This window comes from Eriocheir sinensis, chromosome 1 (genome assembly GCF_024679095.1).
Source record: "Eriocheir sinensis breed Jianghai 21 chromosome 1, ASM2467909v1, whole genome shotgun sequence".
Lineage (NCBI taxonomy): Eukaryota > Metazoa > Arthropoda > Malacostraca > Decapoda > Varunidae > Eriocheir > Eriocheir sinensis.
This window is the reverse complement of record NC_066509.1, coordinates 10,098,840-10,121,620: the sequence shown is the minus strand read 5'-3', so window position 1 is coordinate 10,121,620 and position 22,781 is coordinate 10,098,840. Positions and strand designations below refer to the sequence as shown.

Below are 22,781 nucleotides of genomic sequence, written 5' to 3'. Positions count from 1 at the left end.
GTAGGAGTGATGCAAATAACGATGACAAGCATTGCCACCTATTTGCCCTTGCCAGCTTCCTCTTCCCCCCTAGCCCCCCATTTACCTTCCCCATCACCATGACACTTACCTTACCTTCCCCCTTCCCCCATCCCCTCCCACTCTCTCCCCTTCATCGCCCATTTTTTCCAACCTGTCCTGACTGTCAAAACCCCAACCTGCTTCCGTCCTCTTCCTCCTCCACCTCATCCTTTTCCTCCTATTCCCTTTTCTCTTCCTCTCTTTTTTATTATTGTTTATTTGGTATTTCATCTTTCTCGTTCTTCTTGTCGTTCTCCTCCTCCTTTTTCTTCTTTATTCCTATTCCTCTTTTTCCTCTTTTTTGTTCTTGTTATTTCTCCTTATTATTTTATCTTTCTCTTTTTATCCTCCTCCTCCTCCTCCTCCTCCTCCTCACATCACAGACTTCCCCACGTTGTAATCTCTCCTTTTCTTATCTTCTCCAAGCACCGGTGATATGGAAGAGGTGATAAGACGTAGACCAGGGGAGGGAGGGTAGGAGGGAGGAAGGGAGGAAGGAACGGAGGGAGGGAGGCAATAAGGCCGTTATAAAACTTGTCCCATTGACCACGTTAGAGAGAGAGAGAGAGAGAGAGAGAGAGAGAGAGAGAGAGAGAGAGAGAGAGAGAGAGAGAGAGAGAGAGAGAGAGAGAGAGAGAGAGAGAGAGAGTTGGAGATATTGCGATTTTAGTGTTGTATTGCAGGCGATTAGATAGACAAGCGAACGTTTGGAGGGATGGAGGAAGGAAGGGAGAGAGAGAGGGAGGGAGGGAGGGGCCGTGGGAACTTGTGAAGGGGATGAAGTGGGGTAGGAGGGAGAGGGAGTGAGGGAGAGAGATGGAGGGGAGGGAAGGAGGGAGGGGAGGTATAATGAATGCATCCGTCACTATAGTTAGGATCTACACCTCCATCACCACCGCTAACCATCACCAACACCGCTAATATTGCACCACCATCGCCATCACCACCACCACCAATTGTGTGACCATCCCTTGTCAGTTACCATACCATTACCCAACACCCTTCCTATCCACCACCACCACCACCACCACTTATCTCACCTGAATTTGCTCTCCCCAGGTAAGGCTCTCACTTTCACCACCTGTCTTTCCTTTCCTCACCTCCTGCCCTGCTCTTACCAACCTCTCTTTCCTCTCTCCTTTGTTGTCCATCTGCCCTCTTTCTCCCCTCTTCTTTCACCCCCTTCCACACCTTATGCTTCCTTTTACACACCTTTCCTCTTTCTCCCTCTTTCCTTTTCTCCTTTCCTTCCTTTCCTCACCTCCCGCCTTACTCTTACCAACTTCTCTTTCCTCTCTCCTTTGTTGTCCATCTGCCCTCTTTCTCCCCTCTTCTTTCACCCCCTTCCACACCTTATGCTTTCCTCTTACACACCTTTCCTCTCTCCTTTCCTCCTTTCCTTCCTTTCCTCACCTCTTGTCCTACTCTTACCAACTTCTCTTTCCTCCCTCCTTTGTGGCCCATCTCCCCTCTTCTTTCACCCCCTTCCTCACCTTATGCTTCCTCTTACACACCTTTCCTCTTTCTCCCTCTTTCTTCCCTTCTTTTTGTTCCACGTTTCCTCTTTCTCCTCCTCCTCTTCCCTCTTTCCCTCCCTCCCTCCCTCCCCCATAACACATAACTTACCTTCCTCTCCTTCTATACCTTATTTTCCTCTCCAATCGCTTGCTCTCATTTATTTTTACTTTCCCCCCTCCTCCCTTACCCCTCATGTCCTCCTCCCCATCGTATGTTTCTCCCCCCACCCCCACCCCCACCCCGTCTTCTTTCATACCAGCCTCCATTTCTCAATAGCTGGCCTCGCTCCCTCATTCCCTCCGTCTCCTCCTCCTATAATTTTTCCCTCCCGCATTTGCTGCCTCTTTGCTCATTGCCTTTCCTCCCCTCCTCCCCTTCTGTACCACTACTTGCTGCTCTCCCTTTGCTCTACTTCCCTTTCCCATCACCCCACTTCCCTTCTTCACCCCGCCACCTGCTCCCCTCATTCTCCCTCACCCCTAACGTGTACCCTCATTGCCTTCCTTTTCCTACTCCCCTATTGCCTCACTAGTTGGTCCCCTTCCTTGCTACCTTCCTCTCCCCTCCCTTACATCTCACCTCCCGCCACTTCCCTTAATCTTTCCTCGCCTCACACGTTTACCCTCTTACCTGTGTGTCACCTGCCCCTCTCACTTTCTACCTGGCTGTTGCTCCTCTTCTCCCCCCCCCCCCTTCTCCCTCTGACTCTCACCCCTTCCATCCCCAGGTTCCTCCTTCCTGTCTTGCTCTTTGGCTGCCCTCTCTCACCTCTCACGTGATGCCCCTTCCCCCACCTTCTCTCTCTCTCTCTCTCTCTCTCTCTCTCTCTCTCTCTCGCAAGTCTTCATTAATGTGGTTTAGGTCTAAGTTAAGATTCATCACCATTATCAACTTTAACGACAAAAAGAAGTCTAATAATAATGACAACACAAAAAACAGCAACAACTTACCCTCTTCACCTCCAACTTCACCCCAACTTGCCTCCCTTCCTCCCTCCCTTCCTCCCTCCCTCACCTTGCCTTCCGCCAATCTTCCCTCCTACACGAAACATTCAAATCTAACGTACCTTCTCTTTTTTTCTTTTCTTTACCCTCCTCTTACGTTTCCTGTTTTACCTCTCTCCCCGCGGCTTCTTACTCTCCTGAGGCGCCTAGTCTTGGAGGGAGGGAAGGAGAGGAGGGAGAGGTGAAAGGTGAGTGGAGATTGGAGGAAAGCGAGGGAGAGAGCATTGAAGCAAGGGAGAATGTTGAGAGAGAAAGTAAGAAAGACAAACTTTAGAGTGAGAGGAAAGAAAGAGGAAGGGGTGAGGGTGAGAGGGAAAGTAAGAAGGCCAACAGTTGGAGGGAGAGGAAAAGAGGAGGAAGAGGTGAAGGAAAGGAAGGAGGGTGAAAGGGAAAGTGAAAGGGAGGGGGCATCTTAATAAGGGAAATACGAACAGGAAAGTGGAGAGAGGGAGGTGGAACAGTATGAGGGAAGAAACAGGGGACCGTGGAAGGGAAAGTAAAGATAGGAAGAGGAAGGAGTGAAATAAGAGAGGGAGAGAGATAAAGAGAGTGGGGAAGAGGGGTGGTATTGTTTGTTATTCTTCCTCCCCTTCAACTCTCTCCTCACCGGGGATGTGGGCGTTACTAAGGGCAGCAGGATCATGGCTGGAGAACGGAGGAAGGGGGAGGAGGAAGAGGAAGAGGGAGGTATATAACGGCTGGAGCTTAGTCGGAAGAAGGGCAGGAGGTGGAATAAAGGGCAGCGTACGAAGGGGTAAAAAGGCTAGACGTTACTGCCTCAAGACCAAACATTGTGTCCCTGCCTTGATGTCTGTGGGTGAGGCGTGGAAAAGGCCGGAAGATTGGGGTGCGAGCATGCTAGATTATGTAGGGGTAGGAGGTTGATAAGAAGCCAGAGGAACGGGGTGGGGGTGGGGTGGGGGGGAGCTTGCTGGGTTACGTAGAAGCAGTGGGGAGGTTGAGAACAGGCACAGTAGACATCTTGAGGTGTAGAAAGGAGCTGGCAGACTGGATACCTTTAAGGGACTGAGGACATATATAGGCAGAGGGTAAACAGGTAAAAGAAATCCTGATACCTTATAATGAGAGTTCCTGCTTTAATGGTGTCATGCTTTCGTTTTTGCCTGACTGGTATTTGATTAGGGAGAAGTGAGAGTGTGAGTGAGAGTGTACCTTAACCCTTACTCCTCGTGCTACTACTGCTGATTCCTGCCGCGTGGTGACCGCCCGGGGCACTTCCTGTAGGACACTGGGCGGGGCGGGGGCTGGGAGGGTAAGGGACGGCCAGACGATGGGTTGGGGAGAATGGTTACGTTGGTTGAATAGTGGAACGGCTGGTCACCAAAGTATAACTCGTGTGTGTGTGTGTGTGTGTGTGTGTGTGTGTGTGTGTGTGTGTGTGGGAGGGAGGGAGCGTGATTCATGGCGGTGTGCTTTAAAAGGAGTAATGAGGTCCATCAGTGTTTGTTGGTTTTTGTTTTGTCCAGTCATGTTTGTTTACTCTGGGGTGGTGCTGAAAGGCAGGGGCTGTGGAGTGCTGACCTTGGGGGCTGGGGACGAGGAGAAATCACTAGCTGTTGGTAAGGAAATGTCAAAAAATGGGTCACTTGGGAACTAAGGGAAGGCGAGGCTTTGACATGGGGAGCTGAAGGAATCATTTTGGTGTGGACATGAAGTGTTGACCTGGTGGCTAGGGACGAGAAATCACTAACTGTCGGTAAGAAAACGTCAAGAATGCGGCACTTTGGGATTTGGGGAAGCGAGGCACTGACATGGGGATCTGAAGGGATTGTTTTGGCTTGGGTCAGGCGCGACAGTGACCTGGGGTGTGGAGTCCTAGGATATGGTCATCTGGGGACACCTTGAACCTCCCCGCGCTACCTGGGGGTCGTGGGGGGACGGATATTCTTATTTTAGACGGGAAGCCAACTAGGTGACGTCACTTCTTCTCTGTACGGAGGGAGGAGAAGGGGAGGGGTGCCAGCCTCTCCAGTACCTCTCTCCCTGTCTCGCCCTCTCCTCCCTTTAGCTTCACCGTCGCATTTGTGTGTCGTGTCATGGGACATCTTTTATCGCGGTATTGGGCGGAAGGAAATTTCGGGAGATTAGTAAGAGTTTGGCCCAGTGAGGCGGGTTGCTGGGCGGTGGAGGTGGTGGTGGTGGTGGTGAAGGTAGAGGTGGTGGTGGTGTCTGGCATCTCAGCCCCGTCAGCGGAAGGTAGCGGAGTAGGAATTTTTCTCGGTCTTTCAAAGGGGTTTCAGGGCGCGTTTCAGGTGTTAAGGGGGGCTTGTAGGGGAGGTGAGGGCGTCGTGTGTCCCTGCTAGGAGGCGTGGGGGTGTTGGGTAAGGCGTGGCGGCCGTGGCACAGACAGAGGCCCGGCCCTCCCCCGCCCCAGCCTCCTGCCGTCAGTCTCTAAACACGCCGGGCCGCCAGACATTAGTTGGTTCCCGGCTGCCGTGTGTGGTGTACGCCGCCGCCGTGCACGTGTGTGTCGTTCCTATCTCAGTGTGTACTTCATAGCGTGTGTACGTGTGTGTACTGCCCATATGAGGCTGCTTGAGTGTATAGAAGTGTTGTGGCAAGTGACGGGGCGGCGCTGGAGGGCATGGGGCGAGGCGCGGGGCAGGGCCAGCTGTGGGTGAGTGTAGGAACGCGTGCACCGCCTCCCCAGCTGCGATCATCTGTATTAGTGGTGAGTGTTGCCGAGGGTGGCGGGGCACGGAACTGTCCCCAGCACCCAGCCCTAGCCACGTCCTCAGCCCCAGGTCCGCAGCGCCTCGCCCAGCCCATCAGAACCAGCCCAAAAACTCTAGACCCATCCGCCCTCATCCCTCATCCCAACCTCGCCCTCTAGACATGGATGGACAAGGTTGCGACGTGGTGATATTTGAGTGTGGTGTCTCGAGGACGGATCTTGAAGGAGGACCAGGACGAGGAGGAGGAGGAGGAGGAAGAGGAAGAGGAGGAGTTGGTACCGTGGTGTCTAGAGGCTGTGTCTGTCTGTCTGTCAGTTCGAGGTGACTGTTGTGTTCCGTGAGCAATCAGTGGGTTGTGGCGTGTGGTTTTTTGGTGTTCACTGAGTGGAAAGTCACCGTGTGTGTGTGTGTGTGTGTGTGGGCGCAGTACCGTTTTGTGAGTGCGTCGTCCGCCCATGGTCGCTCACACACACACACACACACACACACACACACACACACACACACACACACACACACACACACACACATCGCTACTCCACTATTAATCATGTTTTCCGGCCGGGGACAAAAGAGAACATTGTAGTTGGTATTTGGGGACGGAAACTGATGATGACGCTGAAGATAGGAAGGAAGGAAGGAAGGGCAGAGCTTCATTCAAAGTGGGCGTGCTTCAGGACGGGGCGGGGCGGGGCGTTAGAAGCCACCCTCAGCCTTGCAAACACGGCGTAGTGGTTCTTATTGCTTTGCAGACACCCGCCCCGTCGCCCCCGCCCCGTCGCCCCGCTCCGCCCCGTATCACCCCGCCCTCAGGCAACGTGCTTACTCACACGAACTCCCCAGCTCCCCGCTAGACCCTCCAGATGACTGATTGGGGGAGTGACCTTTGAATCACTCCTCTCCCCCCGTTCCATGTCCTACCTTTACCCCCCCCCCCCCCCCCGCAGTCGCCCCCCCTTCCCTCCCTTTAAGTTCCTCCCCACATGTCATTTTTCCTAACTTGACATGCTTTCTCTTGCCTTCTTTCTTCGTTTGTATGTGTGTGTGTGTGTGTGTGTGTGTGTGTGTTTCAATCAGCCAGTATCTGTGTCGAAGTCGATTTTGCCCCCCGCCCCCTCTCCCCCCTCCTCGTCACACTGTTTACTTGAGCTACACACAATCGATACTGTGACCGTCTGAGAGAGGTGGTGAGACGGCCGCGTGGTCCTCCAGAACCCGCATGGCCCGCTGTGTTGCTGGTCGATGCCGGGGCCGGTGTGAGGGGGGCGGGAGGGGCAGGGAACGGCGAAGCAGAGGAATGAAGGGAAGGTGTTGGAAGGCTGCATCGGAGTACAAAATTTATAAAATTAATGAATAAGAAAAAAAATCAAGGTGGGCGGTAGGAGAAAAGGGTAGCTTTGTGAGATATGGAATGTAGTAGTAAGAGTGGTATGAAGGGGCTAAAAGGGGAAAAAGGAAGGGTAAAGGGAAAGGGAAAGATAGGAAAGAGAATGACAAGTGGGCAAGATAGGGAAGGTAACACTGTATGGCGGGGAAACTGTGTCATGATAAGGGTAAAATGTCCTGGACAGAGAGGTAAGAGGGGGGATGGGGGAGAAAGATAAGAGGAGAGTGGAAGATGCGAAGGGGTGGGAAGTGCAGTATCAGACAGGGGCCGACATGGTATGACCTGCGTAAAGGGAGGGGGTACGAAAAGTGTTTACCTTACTACTTAAGTTGGGTTTGACGCCTGATAAGGTATCACTCGTCAGGTGTTTAATTAGAAGGAAGGCGCAGCTGGTCTGTTCCGCCCCACCACCACCACCACCACTTCACTCCATCGCTCCACTATTGATGCTGCCATCATGCCGTGAGGTGGTGGGGTTGGTCATGGAGGTTGGGGTGGTTATATTGCGCTTAGCCTTAGTTTGGTATTCTTAGCGTTATGGGAGAAGTGTACGTTGGTATAAGGGTCACATGTATTGAGCAGTAGTGGGATATTGTTTGAGTTGGCTAAAAGCCTTGGAGTGCTTGGTTTGTTTAGTGTTTATGGTGGATGTGACGCGGCAAGGTTGAGGTGTGTGGTGCGAGGTGGATGGTGGTTACCTCTTGGGCAGGAAGCCGGCGTGAGTGGCAGGTGCTAGGTATTCAGTGCTCCTGCCCCGGACGGCGGTGTGTCCACAAGACTTCCGCTCAGCGCTCCGTCCTTTGCTCCTCGGTCAAAAACCCCGCCAGCCAGCCTACCTTCCAGCCTGTCTGTCTGGATGCATGTCTGTCTTGTCATTGTCAGCCAACCTGTCCTGCTTATCTGTCAGTCCGCCCACCACCGTCCTCCACTCGCACCCATGTCTTACCTGTCCAATGTGTGTCTCCATCCATCTTATTCACTGTCCTGCCTATCTTTGGTTCTGTCACTGACTGACTATACGTCTCGTCTGACAAACTTTCTCACTGATTTCATATACTTTTTTCCCCTTTATCTTACCATGTTCATCTCTTCGTCAGCACACCGCAGTCCGTCTGTGCATGTCACCACTTGCCTTCACCTACTTTATTGTTTGTTAATTCCTTCGGTCATCATGCCCCTCTGTTTGTTCCCCCGCTCACAGGAGCCAGTCGCCGGCATGGGCGTGGGCGGGCGAAAGGTCACTCAAAGCTTCGTTGTCAGGCAGCACGAGTCGTCTTGAGGCTGTTGACACCATGACTGTCACTGAGCCGGGCCGGTTGGAGTCAAGGACTAGCGGGAGTCTGTCGGGGCCACAAGTTGAAGATTCTAGGGGTCGAGGGGAAGTTCGATCCTGCAGATCTATATGGGACTTTGGGGCTACTGAAGACTATTTTGACTACTTGGAGACTGTACGAAATTGCTTCTATTTGAGGCTGGAGGTCTTATCAAAGACTTTGTAGATACTTGTTTGTGACTTTTAGGGGACCTACGGTGCTAGCACGGAGACTTAAGGATCTTTTGAGGAACCTCAGAGCTCGGTAAGTCTCCTAGAAGTGTTAGACTCAGCCTCCCTGTGCCAGCGAACCCTGATGGCAATCACGTTCTCAGCTGGCGGCTTACACGACTTTGTGGTACGGTGAGGAGGTGCCGAGCGGCCTAGAAGCCAAGGGGCCGAGAAAGTGAGGAGCCGAATGGACGAGAGAATCGCACGCCGCCGCCTCCCTGCCTGCCTAGCCCTACGCGGCAACACGCACAGTTTGCCAACGTCGCAGAAGTGAACCAAATAATCTCACAGTCCCCTGACCCTCCCTCACCCCCCCTTACCGTTGTCCCCGAACCCTCCTTACCCCTCCTTGCCCTCCCTTACCTTCCTTTCTCCTCCTTACCTCTGTCCCTTCCGTACCTCCTTCCCCTATCTACCTCTTCGCACCACCGTTTGTCCCCCTGACCCACCCTTGCCCCTCTGACCACCGTTACCCTGCAGTACCTTGCCACTCTAATCCTTACCGCACCATGTCCCCTTCCCTGCCGCCATACCCATTTCCGACCCCCTACTCTAACCCCCATATCAGCCCTCAGATCCAACCTATACTTCCCAACGCTTGCACTGCAACCGTCCCCCACTACCCATCCCCCACACCCCCTGTAACCTGCCCCCTCACCCCTTTAACCCTCTACACCCCCTCATGACCGTTCTCTGACCTCATGACTTCCCTTGACCCCCCCCACCCCCCGCCCCCCCTCAGCAAGCGGTACACTGCATCGTCGCTTCACTGCAAGATTATATTTAGCCGTGACTCGGACTGTGACGCGAGGTGCAGGGCGGGGCGGGGCGGGGCGGGGGCACTGGGCACGTGGTTGTGGGATGGGGATTGTAGTAGTGTCACGAGGCGCCCGGCACGAGCTGGGGCCGGGGTATAGATGGGCACTGGGCACGTGGTTTGTGATGGGGACTTGAGTAATGTCATAAGGGGAGGGAGGTGGAGGTGGGGAGGAGATAGAGTGGTGTCATAAGTTAAGGGGGGAGAATGAAGGCTGTCCTGTGGAGAGGGGCTGGAGGGGTGAATACGGTGGTGGGGGTACGGGGAAAGGGGCGGGAAGGGTTGCAGTCACTTAATACCTCCATGGTTGAAGTTGTGTCAAAAGGTCGGGGGAATGTAGGCTGTCTTGTTGTGGGGAGGGGCTTGGGGGTAAGTTCGGGGCATGGAGCCATTCTCGTGGGTGGAGGAGTGGAGGGACTGTAGTGGTGTCATAATGTGAGGGGGTATTGGAGGCTGTCTTTTGGTGGGGAGGGGCTGGAGGGATGAGTAAGGCGGTAGGGGCATGGAGTGGGGAGGGGAGAGGAAAGACTGTAGTGGTGTCGTAAGTTCGGGTACAACGAGGATATGAGGACATGCTAATTGGGGGCAGGGAGGGGAAGGGGGAGGGGGAGAGATTTCTTGGACACGTGGTTGGGGATACGTTGGGGGAGGGGGGGAAGGGGGATGTAAAAGAAGGGTTTATGAGAGCTGGCTTCTTGTCGGGAGATCAGGGAGGGGGGGGGGGGGTTAAGGGGTAGAGGTTGACAGTAAGGAGGTGGTAAAGGATGTGTTATGGCTACGACGGGGGGGGGGGGGGGGGGGAATTGACAGGATTAGGGGGCAATGAGTAAAGGAATTAATGGAAAGAAGTGTAAGGGAATAGGTATAGTGTTAATAGGTGTAATGGATATAAAGGTAATGGAAATAGGTTGAATGTAATAGGTGTAGATAATTGAGTTAGTGTAATGAAAATAGGTGTAGTGTGGATGTTTGAAGGTCGACAAGAAAATATATCATGGGGAAAGACAAGTTGGTGGGATGGAGTCTGATAGGGGATGATGGATAGTTTAATTTTGAGTGTATAAAGGAATATAGGGTGAAAGGAGCGGTAGGCAGCAGCTGTGTTATGTAAGGTTAGGTTAATGAAAGTGAGGGTGATACTTAGGAAATAATGGATAGCCCAATCTTCAGTGTGTGTAAGGGAGGGAAAGTGTAAAGTGTGTGGTAGGTAGTAGATGTGAAATAGTTAAAAGGTTAGGTTGGGAAGGCAGGGAGGGGAGGGAGGTAGCAGTTGTGTAAGGACCACTGCCTTGGGCCATTGAGTCAACCACTGTCTCATGTGAAAAAAGAAGAAAAGAAAGACCATAACCTTCAAATCAACACTCCATTCGCATCTTAATCCACTATTCCACTACCTTCACTTCCATCCCTCCACTGCTACTCCACTCTTCTCTCCACCTCTTCCCCAATTCATTATTTACAACCTACCTCGTCTTTCCCCCTCCACCCCTCCACTAGCCACAACCTTCACCCCCCACCCCCCCTCCATCAGTCCATCGGTTATTCCCTCCACCACTACGCCACTTCCTAGCTCATGTGGTTTTTGCATGAGGGACCGGTGTGAGTGACCAGCCGACCGATGGGGAAGAGTCGGTGGAAGAGGAGGAGGAGGAGGAGGAGGAGAGCGGAGAAGAAAATAGAAGTATAAGAAAAGGCGGGGAGAAAGAGGATTGAAGAAGACTCGTTCTTAATAACGATGACAGAAACTGACCTTGGTGCAGTCACGAAGCTCTGTGTGTGTGTGTGTGTGTGTGTGTGTGTGTGTGTGTGTGTGTGTGTGTGTGTGTGTGTGTGTGTGTGTGTGTGTGTGTATCAGCAGGCGGCATGGCTCGAGTTGCTTGTATAGAGGCTCAATTTCGACCGCCGGTAGCCCTCTCCTTCCACCCCTCCCTCACTGTGTCCCTCTCTCCTTCCCTGTACCGTTTCCCTCCCCTCCCTCCTCTCTCAACCACCCTTCACATCTCTCTCCCTTCCCTACTGTCTGTCTCTCCTTCTGTTTTCTAATTATCATATGTTACTGCTACCACAACTCATGCTACTACTACTACTACTACTACTACTACTACTACTACTACTACTACTATCACCACCACTACTACTAATGTTAATAACAGACAAGGAGAAATGAGGACAGCACATTCTTGACCCCCCTCCCCCCTTTCCCCACCTCTCCACTTCCTCATTGTCGTTATTCATGTTATTCAAGTCTTGCGAGGACAGGACAGCCTCCACCCCCCTTCCTCCCCCCTGACCCCAATCCTCAGTGCCCGTCATTCCCCATTCCCCTGCTATCCCTTCCCACCCTCAGTTACCCATTTTCCCCTCCCCTGCATTCCTCCATTCCTTTCCTCCCTTCATGCAAAAGCTCTTACCTTTCAACTTTTCTTTCCTCCATTCTTCCTTCCCTCCCTGTCCCTCCTCCCGCTCTCAGCCCTCACCTGGCCACTCGCTGATTGTACCGTTCTCCCCGTGCAACACCTGGCAGAAGGAGGGAGGGGGAGAGAGATGGAGGGAAGGAGGGAGTAAAGAAGGGCGCCGCTATGTCAGCACTCCAGAAGCAAGATACACCTGCTCCTCCTCCTCCTCCTCCTCCTCCTCCTCCATCTATCATCATTTGCCTCCTCTTCCCATCCTCATGTCACCGCTTTTTTTTTGTGTGTAATACCTCAAAAATCTCCCTCCCTCCCATCATTCTCTCTCTCTCTCTCTCTCTCTCTCTCTCTCTCTCTCTCTCTCTCTCTCTCTCGTGTGTGTGTGTGTGTGTGTGTGTGTGTGTGTGTGTGTGTGTTTGTGTACGTGTCCAGAAAACTCCTGTTGGTAAAGTAAAATTCTGGTGGTTGTTTTCTCTTTAATTCTCTTCTTCTTTTCCTCCTCCTCCTCCTCCTCCTTCGCCTGTTTTCTTCCCGCGCCGTGAAAGTCTTGCCTCCGCCCATTACCGAGTATTTAACCACTTTTTGTGCGGCGCTGCGAGGAAACAAAAAAAAAAAGGAGTGTGTGAGGGTGTGGAGGAGGCTTGCGATGGAGGAGAACCTGGAGTGTGTGGGAGGAGAGGTGGAGGACACGGAGAGGACGTGCTGAGGTTAAGACGTGGAGGAGGAGGAGGAGGAGGAGGAGGAGGAGAAGGTGTAGGCGGAACGTAAATAAGGGGAGGAAAGAAAAGGAGAAAGTGAAAAAACGGAGAAGAGGAAAAATATTATGGAGAAGAAAAACTGGAGGGAGAAGGTGCTGATGGGACGAGAGAGAGAGAGAGAGAGAGAGAGAGAGAGAGAGAGAGAGAGAGAGAGAGAGAGAGAGAGGAAACGGAGAAAACAGAAAATACAAAAAAAAAATATGGAAGTAGTAATAGACGTAGGAGGACCAGACGAAAGCTGAGAGGAAGGAAAGGAAATAGAATGGGAGAGAGAAGATGGGAGTAGAAGGAAGACGTGGAGGAGGACGAAGAGGAAAGGAAGTAAAGGAAAGGTTGAGGTGGGTAGGGGGGGTGAGGGGGGGGGGGTCAGTCCACTTCGTCTCCATAATTCATGTTTCCAAAAATCGTGAACGGACGAACTCAGCGACTATCACGGCAACATGCGACCCTTTCTCTTCCCTCCCTCTTCCTCTTCCTCTTCCTCTTCCCTTCTTCCTCTTTCCTATGCTTCCCTCCTTCGGCTTCCCTTCCCCGGCATTACCTGTTCTCGCCCTCATGTTTTTTTTTCTGTAATTTTGTTCTTTGTTGATTTTTCTCTTGCTCCCCTTTTTAATTTATTCTTCTTCCTCTCCTCTACTTCCCTTCTTCTCTTCTTTTTAGCTTCTTCCAGTTTAGTTTCTCATTTTCATCTCTTTCCGTCTTTTCCATTCATTATTCTTTGCTTACTTCACAGTTCACACACACACACACACACACACACACACACACACACACACACACACACACACACACACACAAGCTTTACTAAGATTTACGGTTGAATTATACTCTCGCACTTACGGAATGTAAAAAAATTGTATATATATTTGTTCTTAGCTTACAGAGAGAGAGAGAGAGAGAGAGAGAGAGAGAGAGAGAGAGAGAGAGCAAGGTACAGTTGTGTTTGGAATAACGAGAAGCGAACGAGGAGGAAGTGTGCTGTGGGAGGAATATTGAGAGCGGATAAGTATGATGAGAATGAAACAGCGCACACACACACACACACACACACACACACACACACACACACACACACACACACACACACACACACACACACACACACACACACACACAGCGGCACCAAAATACACTTCAATCTATCACACGAAGCTCCGTTGTGACTCAGTTGGCCTGGATGAGGAGGAGGAGGAGGAGGAGGAGGAGGAGACTTGGAGACAGAGATTCTTGTCCCCGTCAGGAAGAGATGACAGAGACGTCCCTTTTTCGAGGATTTTTGTCCAGGAGGAAGCGGAGGAGAGGCGGAGGAGATCAAGAGGGGAGGAAGCGAGGTGAGGGAGAGGTGGAGGAGGAGGAGGAAAGAAGAGGTAACGGCAGGTGAGGAGGAGGTGGATGAAGATGACGTGAAGGGAAGGAAGAAAGGGGAAGATACGAAGAAAATTACATTGAAGGAAAGTTGGTAAAGAAGTAAATGAGAAAGGAGGAAAAAGGGTGATGAACAAAGGAGAGGGAGAGGAATGGAGAAGTAAAAAAAAAAATGCTTTGAAGGAGGGATTGTAAAAAGTGAAGGAGAAAAGAGGAAGAAGGGTAGATGAAGAAAAGAGAAAGGGGGAGATAGGGAAGTTAAGAAATAAAGAAAAAATACATTGAGGGAGATGGTAAAAACATAAAGAGAAAGGAGGAAGAAGGGTAGATGAAGAAAAATGTGAGGGAGAGATGGAAAAGAAAAGAAAGTGAAAAATGCATTGAGGAAGAAAGCAGGAAGAATGGGAAATGAAGAAAAGACAGAGATATGGGTAAGAAAAGAAACTAAAGTCGAACGAAACAAAAGAAGAGAGAAGAGGAGAGGGAGAGAAGAGAAGAGACGTGAGGTGATGGAGAACAACAAGAATGAGACGTGATCTGAAGTGATGAGAGCGCCGAGGAAGGAGGACAAGATGAGGAATGGAGAGATGGTGAGGAATTTAAAGTGATGGAGAAGGCTCGGGAGATGAAGGGAGGAGAGTTGGGGAAGTGGGGAGAGGGAGGGAAGGGGAGCCAGGAATTTAGTCATACTCAACACAACCTTTCTCCCCATTCATCTAAGCCTTCCTCCTCCTCCTCCTCCTCCTCCTGACAATATTAAGTTCCCATCTGCTGCGATGCTTCTTTATCACTTTGGGTTTAAGATTAATTTTCTATTGATTTATTTCCTTGTTGTAGTTGAGGAATGCATCAAGGAGGAGAAGGTGGAGAGATGAAGAGATGCAGGGCGAGGAGGAAGGAAGATTGAGGAGGAGGAGGAGGAGGAGGAATTGAGGGAGAAAAAGAAGGGCTTATGTAAGGAAAGTTTTCGTGATGTTACCGGCGTGTGTGTGTGTGTGTGTGTGTGTGTGTGTGTGTGTGTGTAAAGGGTGGAGGGCGGAGGGTTATTTTTTGTTATTATTCCCGACATCCGCTGTTTGTCTGTCTGTGCGTTTGTCTGTTTATTATTCGTTCCTTTCCCTTCACTTCTCTTCCCTTCCCTTCCCTTCTCTTCCCTTCCCTTCCCTTCCCTTCCTCACTCTTACCTTCTACTCTTTTCTTTCTCTTCCCTCACCTTCCTTTCCCTACATTTTCCCTTCTATTCCCTTTCCTTCCCTTCCTCATTCTTACCTTCTACTCTTTTCTTCCTCTTCCCTCATCTTTCTTTCCCTACATATTCCCTTCTATTCCTCTTCCTTCCCTTCTTCTATTTCATTCCATTTACTTCCCTAACCTTCCTCACTCTTACTCTCTACTCCCTTTTCCTTTACTTCCCTCCTCTTCTCTTCCCAACGTTTCCCAATTTATAATCTTCCCTTCTATTCTCATTTCTTTTTCTTCCCTTCCTCCACTTCCTAAACTTGCCCTCCTTTCCCTTCACATCCTTTCTTCCTCATGTCACACCGTCGCTTGTAAAAGGCTTCTGCGTCACCATTACATCCTCCTCCTCCTCCTCCTCCTCCTCCTCCTCCTCCTTACTATCTCCCCGTGGTGACAGAGGCGTCCTGGGATGAGTTAAAGAGCTTGACAACTCCCTGATGCGCTGTACGAGGAAGACGAGAAGGAGGAGGAGGAGGAGGAGGAGGAGGTGGTGGTGTGTTAAAATGACGTCTCCTTCATGTTACAGTGACACGCGCTTCCCTCACATGTGCTTCCTCTCCCTCCATCTTCCTTCCTTCCTTGCTTGCTTCCCCCCTCCTCCTCTCTCCCCCTCACCTCTTCACCCATCCTTCCCCTCTCTTTCCTTCATTGCTGTCGTTCTTCCCCCGCATAATACTTTCCACCTGCGTCCCCTCTCTCTCTCTCTCTCTCTCTCTCTCTCTCTCTCTCTCTCTCTCTCTCTCTCTCTCTCTCTCTCTCTCTCTCTCTCTCTCTCTTCTCTCTCCTTCTCCTCTCCCTTTCCTTTCTTCTTTCCTCTCCATCTCATTTCACTCTTCCTCTCCTCCATTTCCCTTCATTCATTCATTTCTCAAACTCATATCTTATCTGCAGCTGCACTTCGTCATTTCTCACTTCCTCCTCCTCCTCCTCCTCCTACTCCTCCATTCCCTCTCCTCTTCCTCCTCCCTGCTTTCCTTTCCTGCCACGCCCTCTGCTCGCTACACACCCAACCCTTCCATCTCCCTCCCCACCAACACGCCTTCTCTATCAATTTCCATTCTCTCTCTCTCTCTCTCTCTCTCTCTCTCTCTCTCTCTCTCTCTCTCTCTTTTCTGTTGTGTCACGTAACTTCACGACCCACATAACTGGTAATTTTGCTATTCAACTAAGATTGTGGTGGTGGTGGCGGTGATGGTGATGGTGAGGGGTGCATTGTATGGTGGTGATGGTGGAAAGTTTTCTTTGTAGGCGTGGTGATGGTGTGGGTTGTGGTGGCTATTGTGTGTGGGAGGAGAGGATAAGGTCTTGCATTTAGAAGGTCAGTTGGATAATGAGTTAGTGGTTGTGGAGGTGATGGTGGTGGTGAAAAGTACTCATTGTAAGTATGGGGGTGGTACAGAGGGGGGGGGGGGGTAAAGGGAGGGTTAGTTGGGATGAGTTTGGTGGAAAGCGGATGATGGTGGTGGTGGAGGTGGTGGTGATGGATGCATTGTATGGTGGTGGTGGTGGGGTGGCACTGAGGAGGGTAGGGGATAAAGGGTTGCATGGGGAGGGTTAGTTGGGGATGAGTTTGGTGGTGAGCGGATGATGGTGGTAGTGAAGGTGGTAATGGAGATGGTAGTGGTGAGAATGTGAGGAAGTGTGTTTGTTTTTGTGGCATCCGGAGAAGTCTTCCTCCTACTTTATCTTGTTCTCGCTTCCTTCTTTCACTCTTATCTTGACTTCTTCCTTTTCCTCTTTCTTCCGTTATTTTCTCACCGGTGTTGTAAAGTTATATTCTCTCTCTCTCTCTCTCTCTCTCTCTCTCTCTCTCTCTCTCTCTCTCTCTCTCTCTCTCTCTCTCTCTCTCTCTCTCTCCGCGTGTGTGTGTGTGTGTGTGTGAAAGGGCCCGTGTGGCTTAGCGTTCGTTCCACCTAACATGCCAACATTATGAGGCAGCTTTGACTTAGCCATTATGCTGCCAGTTGGTCACACACACACACACACACACACACACACACACACACACACACACTGAACGGACCAGTCTTATAGTGTATCTTGATTGCTTGCGAACCCGCCGTGTGTGCAGGAGACGGAGCGGGAAGTGACGGGGCGGAGGACGTCGATGGGGGATGAGGCGAAGATGGAGGAAGATCGAGAAGAGGAAAAGAACAGGAAGGGAAAGCTATGGTGTCAGTTCAGGTGGTGGGGACAAAAGGAGGTGAGGGATAGGACCATAAGAAAGACAAGGACTGCGTAAGGGTGTATGGGGAGAAGGAAAGGAAGAGGATATGGGAGTGGTAGATAGTGGGGGAAGTAAGGGAAGAAAGGCATGCTTAGGAAATGATTGGAGAACAGTGCAGTGCGGATTGCGTGACATGAGTTAGGAGAGGCATGCAGGGTTAGCGAGAAAGCGGGGTGAGGAGGTATAGCGACGTGGAGTGCAGTAGGTCGTCTTCGGGCGGGAAGGGGTGACGATGGGCGGGGACTACTGAAAGGCAGCACATGAAAACCGCCAGTCACGCGAGCCCCAGACGTGACGCCTCGGGGATGCCAGACGGGAAGAAACCGTGGGGGAGAGGGCAATACACGAACGTGAATGTTGCCTCTCACGGAAGTTTATGTAGACGGTGGTGGCTGTGTTCCCAGGGCCTCAGCTGCGCCTGCCCTCGCTTTCCCTCTTCCCAATCGCATCCTCCTTCATTCCTTCCCACTCCTTCCTCGCTTGCTTGACTCATGATACAGCCGTCCCTCCCGCTTCCCTCGCTCTCCTTTCTTCCCCGCCCTCCTCCGCCCCGCCGCCGCCTGCAGCCTCCTTTCCGCGGCGAGGCAGCGGAGGGAAAACATATTTGTCCGGCGAGGCGTGACGAGGACACGGTGTGCAGCGGCTTGCCGGCGGCGACGCTGCAGTGCCGGTGTGCTGGGGTGTGATTGGGCGAGGGTGTGTCGGGCAGGTGTGGGTGTACAGCTGTGTCAGTGTAACAAGGAGGTTAACTGCCTTGGATACCATCACCGCGCGATGCCCTTCGCTGCAGCTCATGTCTCGCCGTGGACACATCACAGGGGCCGCTACCGTGCCTACCCGTCTCACCTCCGGCCCCGTAGGAGTGCCTGGCGGCGAGACTTTCCCTGCCCGGAGTGAGGTGTTTGCCCGGATGTCTGGTGGTGCAGGCCGGTCATGAGAGATGCCCGAGGCCGCTCCTGCCATGCTCCGGGTGTTGGGTCGCCTCACAGAACAAAGGAGGCTGCAGGCAGGGCTGGTTGTGTGGGTGTGAGTGGCGGCGTGACATCGACAGCCAGCAGGAGGCGGCGGCGCCACATGCTCGTCAAGGACGCCTAGAGGTTGGTCCTCGACCCGGCGCTGGCGTCATCACCCTGTGTGGCGGGCGGCAAGGGGCGGCCGTCCACTTCGCGGCACCACAGAACTTTAAGGCTACCGTGTGCTGGCCGCCGCCGCAGCACGCCGAGCAGCCCCACCTGTCCGTAATTACTTTGTCGCGCCTCGCTGGCGTCCAGGCGGACCATTCATCCAGCGAGGCTTCCGGGTAGCGGCGAGTTCCCTCCCTCAGAGCGTCCTGCCTCCCTTACGGCACGTCAGCGCGCCGAGAGGACCGAGGTCACCTTCCCGCACCGCCGCCGTGAGGGGCGTGACCCTTGCTGAAAGGGTGGGAGTGTCTGCGGGCGGCGTGGGAGTGTACAGGAGGGAGATAAAAGGAGTACTTGGCTTGTTTGACAAGCTGTTTTCCCTCCCTGCTCCGACACTCTCTCTACATGCAGTTAAAGGGCACCAGACCCTCAGCTCACCCTGACTGACACCTCCATTCATACAGCGGCAGCGGCAGGAATAAGGAGGGGGCGGCTGGCATGAGCATGTGTGGGGTGCCAACAATATCTGTGAGCAGGAAACTCTGCCACCTGCCCTGCACACCTTAGTGATGGGTGGACGTGGGCCATGCAGTGCCCCTCCACACGGAGATATGCAGGGGAGGGGAGCACCCGGAGCAGCGGAGGACTCTTCATGCCAGCGAGGGACTGGATGGAGCGGGGTGCCTGGCGCTGTGGGTTGGGTGGCGGCTCTTGCTGGGCGGTCGGTGACACAGTGACCCACCCTCAGCCTGCATGCACGGCGCCAGGCAAGACCAGTGAATGGAAACTGCCGTTCTGGCGAGCAGCGCCTCGCACCACACCCTCAGATCCTGCAGGTGTGGGAATTGTTCAGTGTTCATAGATGAAATGACGACGACCACAGTGTAGAAAGTCACCCTCCTCCTCATCAATAACAGCAACGACAATAATAATAATAATGACCCTGTCTCGGAAACCATCAGTTGCCCCTCCCACTTAGCTTTCACTCCATTCTACATTTGCCACTTTACTCCACTCCTTTACCTCCTACTCATGCATTCCTCCCATGATTCCACCGCCGCCGCCGTCGCCTCCGCCCAGGGAAAGATATTTGCTTCTCGCCGCCGGAAGTCCCCACTTGCGTCCGAGGAATCTGTGTGACGCATCGAGGTGTTTGTCGCGCCCGGGTGATGTGAAGGAGGAGGAGGAGGAGGCGGTGGTGTTGATGGTTATCGTGCTGATGTGGAGGAGAGATGACGTGGCGTTGTTACGGAATAGGAAATTGTAGGGTAGTGAAATACATTAGGAAAATTAAGAATGAATCGGAAGTAATATTTGTAAACGGGCGAAACACACACACACACACACACACACACACACACACACACACACACACACCATGAGAGAGAGAGAGAGAGAGAGAGAGAGAGAGAGAGAGAGAGAGAGACGCGCCTGTAAACATAGCTAAGTGTACGTTGTTAGGGGAATAAAGTAAACTTACTTCTCTTACCTGCCGACGAACACCTGACATGCAAGGAGTCATGGAGGAGGCGGAGGAAAGGGAAGGGAAGAAGAGAGGAAAAGAGGGGAATGAGAAGGAAGAGGGGATAAGAGAACACGAGCAAGAAGGGAGGAGCTGTAATGGAGGGGAGGGGAAAGGGAAGGGGTGGTGATGGAGGAGGGAGGGAGGTGGAGTGAAGGGGGAAGGGGGAGCGTGATGGGCCTCAGGAATGTAAACCACCGTTGGAGGACGCAACTGAAGAATGAAGGACGGAAGGCGAATGTAGGAGTGGTGGTGATGGTGGTGATAATGATGATGATGATGATGGTGATGACTGCAGTGGATGGTGGTGATAATGATGGTGATGGTGATGACTGCAGTGGATGGTGGTGATAATGATGGTGATGGTGATGACTGCAGTGGATGGTGGTGATAATGATGATGGTGATGGTGATGACTGCAGTGGATGGTGGTGATAATGATGATGGTGATGGTGATGACTGCAGTGGATGGTGGTGATAATGATGGTGATGGTGATGACTGCAGTGGTTAATTGTGTTTATCTCATTGTGTGTTGTCTGCTGTTCTGCTTCTCTCTCTCCTCTTTATTGCGTTTACCTTCCCCCTCTTCCTCTTTTTTTTTCCTATATTTATTTTACCTTAATACCTTTACCTTCCTCCTCTTCCTCTTTTTCTATTTTCCTATATTTATTTTACCTTAATACCTTCCTTCTCTCTCTCTCTCTCTCTCTCCTTCAATTTCTTTTTTTTTATCAGTTTCTCCACTCTATCTCCATCTGTATCCACAATTTTATCTTTACCTCCCACGTCTTACCTTGAATATTCTCTCTCTCTCTCTCTCTCTCTCTCTCTCTCTCTCTCTCTCTCTCTCTATCTATCTATCTATCTATCTATCTATCTATCTCTATCTATCTATCTATCTATCTATCTATATCTTAGTTTCCCTTTCTCACTATTTTTTTCCCTTTCCTCGCATCCTCGCCTCAGTTACTCTACATGTGTGTGCGTCGTCATTTTTCCCAAACACAATCGCATTTACGGTATATTTTACGGCCAAACGAGCGTGTGTATTCATATTTTCTCGGCACACAGAGGCGGCAGACAGACAGAGAAACGGGCACGCACAAAATCGGGTTAAATCTGTTCGGGAGTAAAAAGAAAGACTGCAGCTGACGAGAAAAATCACACTAAAAAATGAAACTCTGATATCATTACGGAACACGACTGATTTTAAAGGAATAAATACATGCGCACACACACTAAAAAAGGAACTGAAGAAATAGGAAAAAATATATATTGTGAAAGATTATATTAAAGTACCGAATTTTTATATATATTACAGGTATTTCCCCGGATTAGTGCCTTATATAATTAGACGAAACTGAGAAAGCTAAATTTAAAAGAAAAAATAAACAAAATTGAAACAAGTGAACATCATAAAAAAGTGAACCATACAAAAAGTGAAAAAAAGAGGAAATAAGTGAATAAGAGAGCGAGCCACTTGTGAGGTTAGCGTGAGTTAGCTTTACCAAGTGGCGGAGTGAGGGAGTGTATAGCATGCCCCCCGTGGCCCAGACCCCCGGAGTGGTGCCCCCCCACGCCCCAGCCACCATGGACGACCCCCACCACACCGCCGCCGCCACGACCCCCGCCCACGCCAATGGTGAGTGTGTGTGTGTGTGTGTGTGTGTGTGTGTGTGTGTGTGTGTGTGTGTGTGTGTGTGTGTGTCTGTCTGTCTGTCTGTCTGTCTGTCTGTCTGTCTGTGTCTGTCTGTCTGTGTCTGTCTGTGTGTGTGTGTGTGTGTGTGTGTGTGTATTTGCCAGTCATTTGTTACCAATCTCTTTCCGTTATGAACATTTGAGAGAGAGAGAGAGAGAGAGAGAGAGAGAGAGAGAGAGAGAGAGAGAGAGAGAGAGAGAGAGAGAGAGAGAGAGAGAGAGACGCGTGCCGGGTATCTCCCTCCCTCCCTCTCTCCTTCATCTCCTTTTCTCTTCCTGTCACACCCTAATCCTTTCTTCTCTATCTCAGCAATACTCTAAATCCTCTCCTAATCCTCCTCCTCCTCCTTTTCCAACTCTACCTCTTATACCTTTTCCTCCTCTAGTTATGTGCTTTCTACTTTTCTTTTGTTAATCTCTCTCTCTCTCTCTCTCTCTCTCTCTCTCTCTCTCTCTCTCTCTCTCTCTCTCTCTCTCTCTCTCTCTCTCTCCCTGTGTGTGTGTGTGTGTGTGTGTGTGTGTGTAGCGGGGGAGGAAGTGAAGGGATTTGTACGGCTTGTGTTTAACTTTCCTCCCACCTTCCCTCCTCTCTTGTGCTTCCCTCTCTCCCTCCCTTTCCTCTCCTCTCCTTTCCTTCCCCTCTCATCAGTCTCCAGTGTTCCCCCTTCCCCTTCCGTGTATCCATTTTCATATTTCTCCTTCTCTTCCTTCCACTCTCTCCCCTCTTCATGCTCCTCTTTCATCCCATCTCTCTCCTCTCCCCTTCCTCTCTTTTCCTTCTCTTCCTCATGTTCCTCTTTCATCCCATCTCTCTCCTCTCCCTTTCCTCTCTTCCTTCGCTTCTTCCTGTTCCTCTTTCATCCCATCTCCCCTTCCTCTCTCTTCCTTCGCTTCCTCATGTTCCTCTTTCATCCCATCTCTCTCCTCTCCCCTTCCTCTCTCTTCCTTTGCTTCCTCATGTTCCTCTTTCATCCCATCTCTCTCCTCTCCCTTTCCTCTCTTCCTTCGCTTCTTCCTGTTCCTCTTTCATTCCATCTCTTCTGCAAAAACCAAAGCGTTCTCTTCCGTCTCTTCATTCCTTTTATTTATCTTTATATTTTTCCATTATCGTGTTTTTCTTTTTCCGTCTTTCGCATCTGTTCCCTCCGTTTTTTTTATTCACTTTGAAGCGAACGAGAGAGAGAGAGAGAGAGAGAGAGAGAGAGAGAGAGAGAGAGAGAGAGAGAGAGAGAGAGAGAGAGAGAGAGAGAGAGAGAGAGAGAGAGAGAGAGAGACGCCAGTTCTTATCATTCTCGAGAAAGAAAATAGGAAGGGGAGGGAAAGGAAGCTATGAACAATACTAGTGTTTTAAGTTGAAGTGAAAAAAAGGAAAACTCATGGAAGAGAGGAGGGAGTGTGTGAAGGTGAAGGGAGAA

General features: G+C 51.3%; 1 protein-coding gene across 11 annotated transcripts; it reads left to right on the top strand.

Moving 5' to 3' along the window:
* The first annotated feature begins 1,415 nt into the window (after positions 1 to 1,415).
* LOC126993599 (BCL-6 corepressor-like protein 1) lies at positions 1,416 to 21,370 on the top strand. 11 transcript variants are annotated; one of them, XM_050852783.1, is made up of 2 exons: positions 1,416 to 4,659; positions 20,990 to 21,352. In XM_050852783.1, exon 1 carries the CDS (start codon positions 1,416 to 1,418, stop codon positions 2,355 to 2,357), a length of 942 nt encoding a protein of 313 aa, XP_050708740.1. In that variant the 3' UTR covers positions 2,358 to 4,659; positions 20,990 to 21,352. The 11 variants fall into 11 exon arrangements, 1 of the variants encoding a protein (XP_050708740.1); XR_007748115.1 differs by lacking the exon at positions 1,416 to 4,659 and adding an exon at positions 4,672 to 5,066 and having other exon boundaries at positions 20,990 to 21,370; XR_007748154.1 differs by lacking the exon at positions 1,416 to 4,659 and adding an exon at positions 4,672 to 5,087 and having other exon boundaries at positions 20,990 to 21,370.
* Positions 21,371 to 22,781: the final 1,411 nt, after the last annotated feature.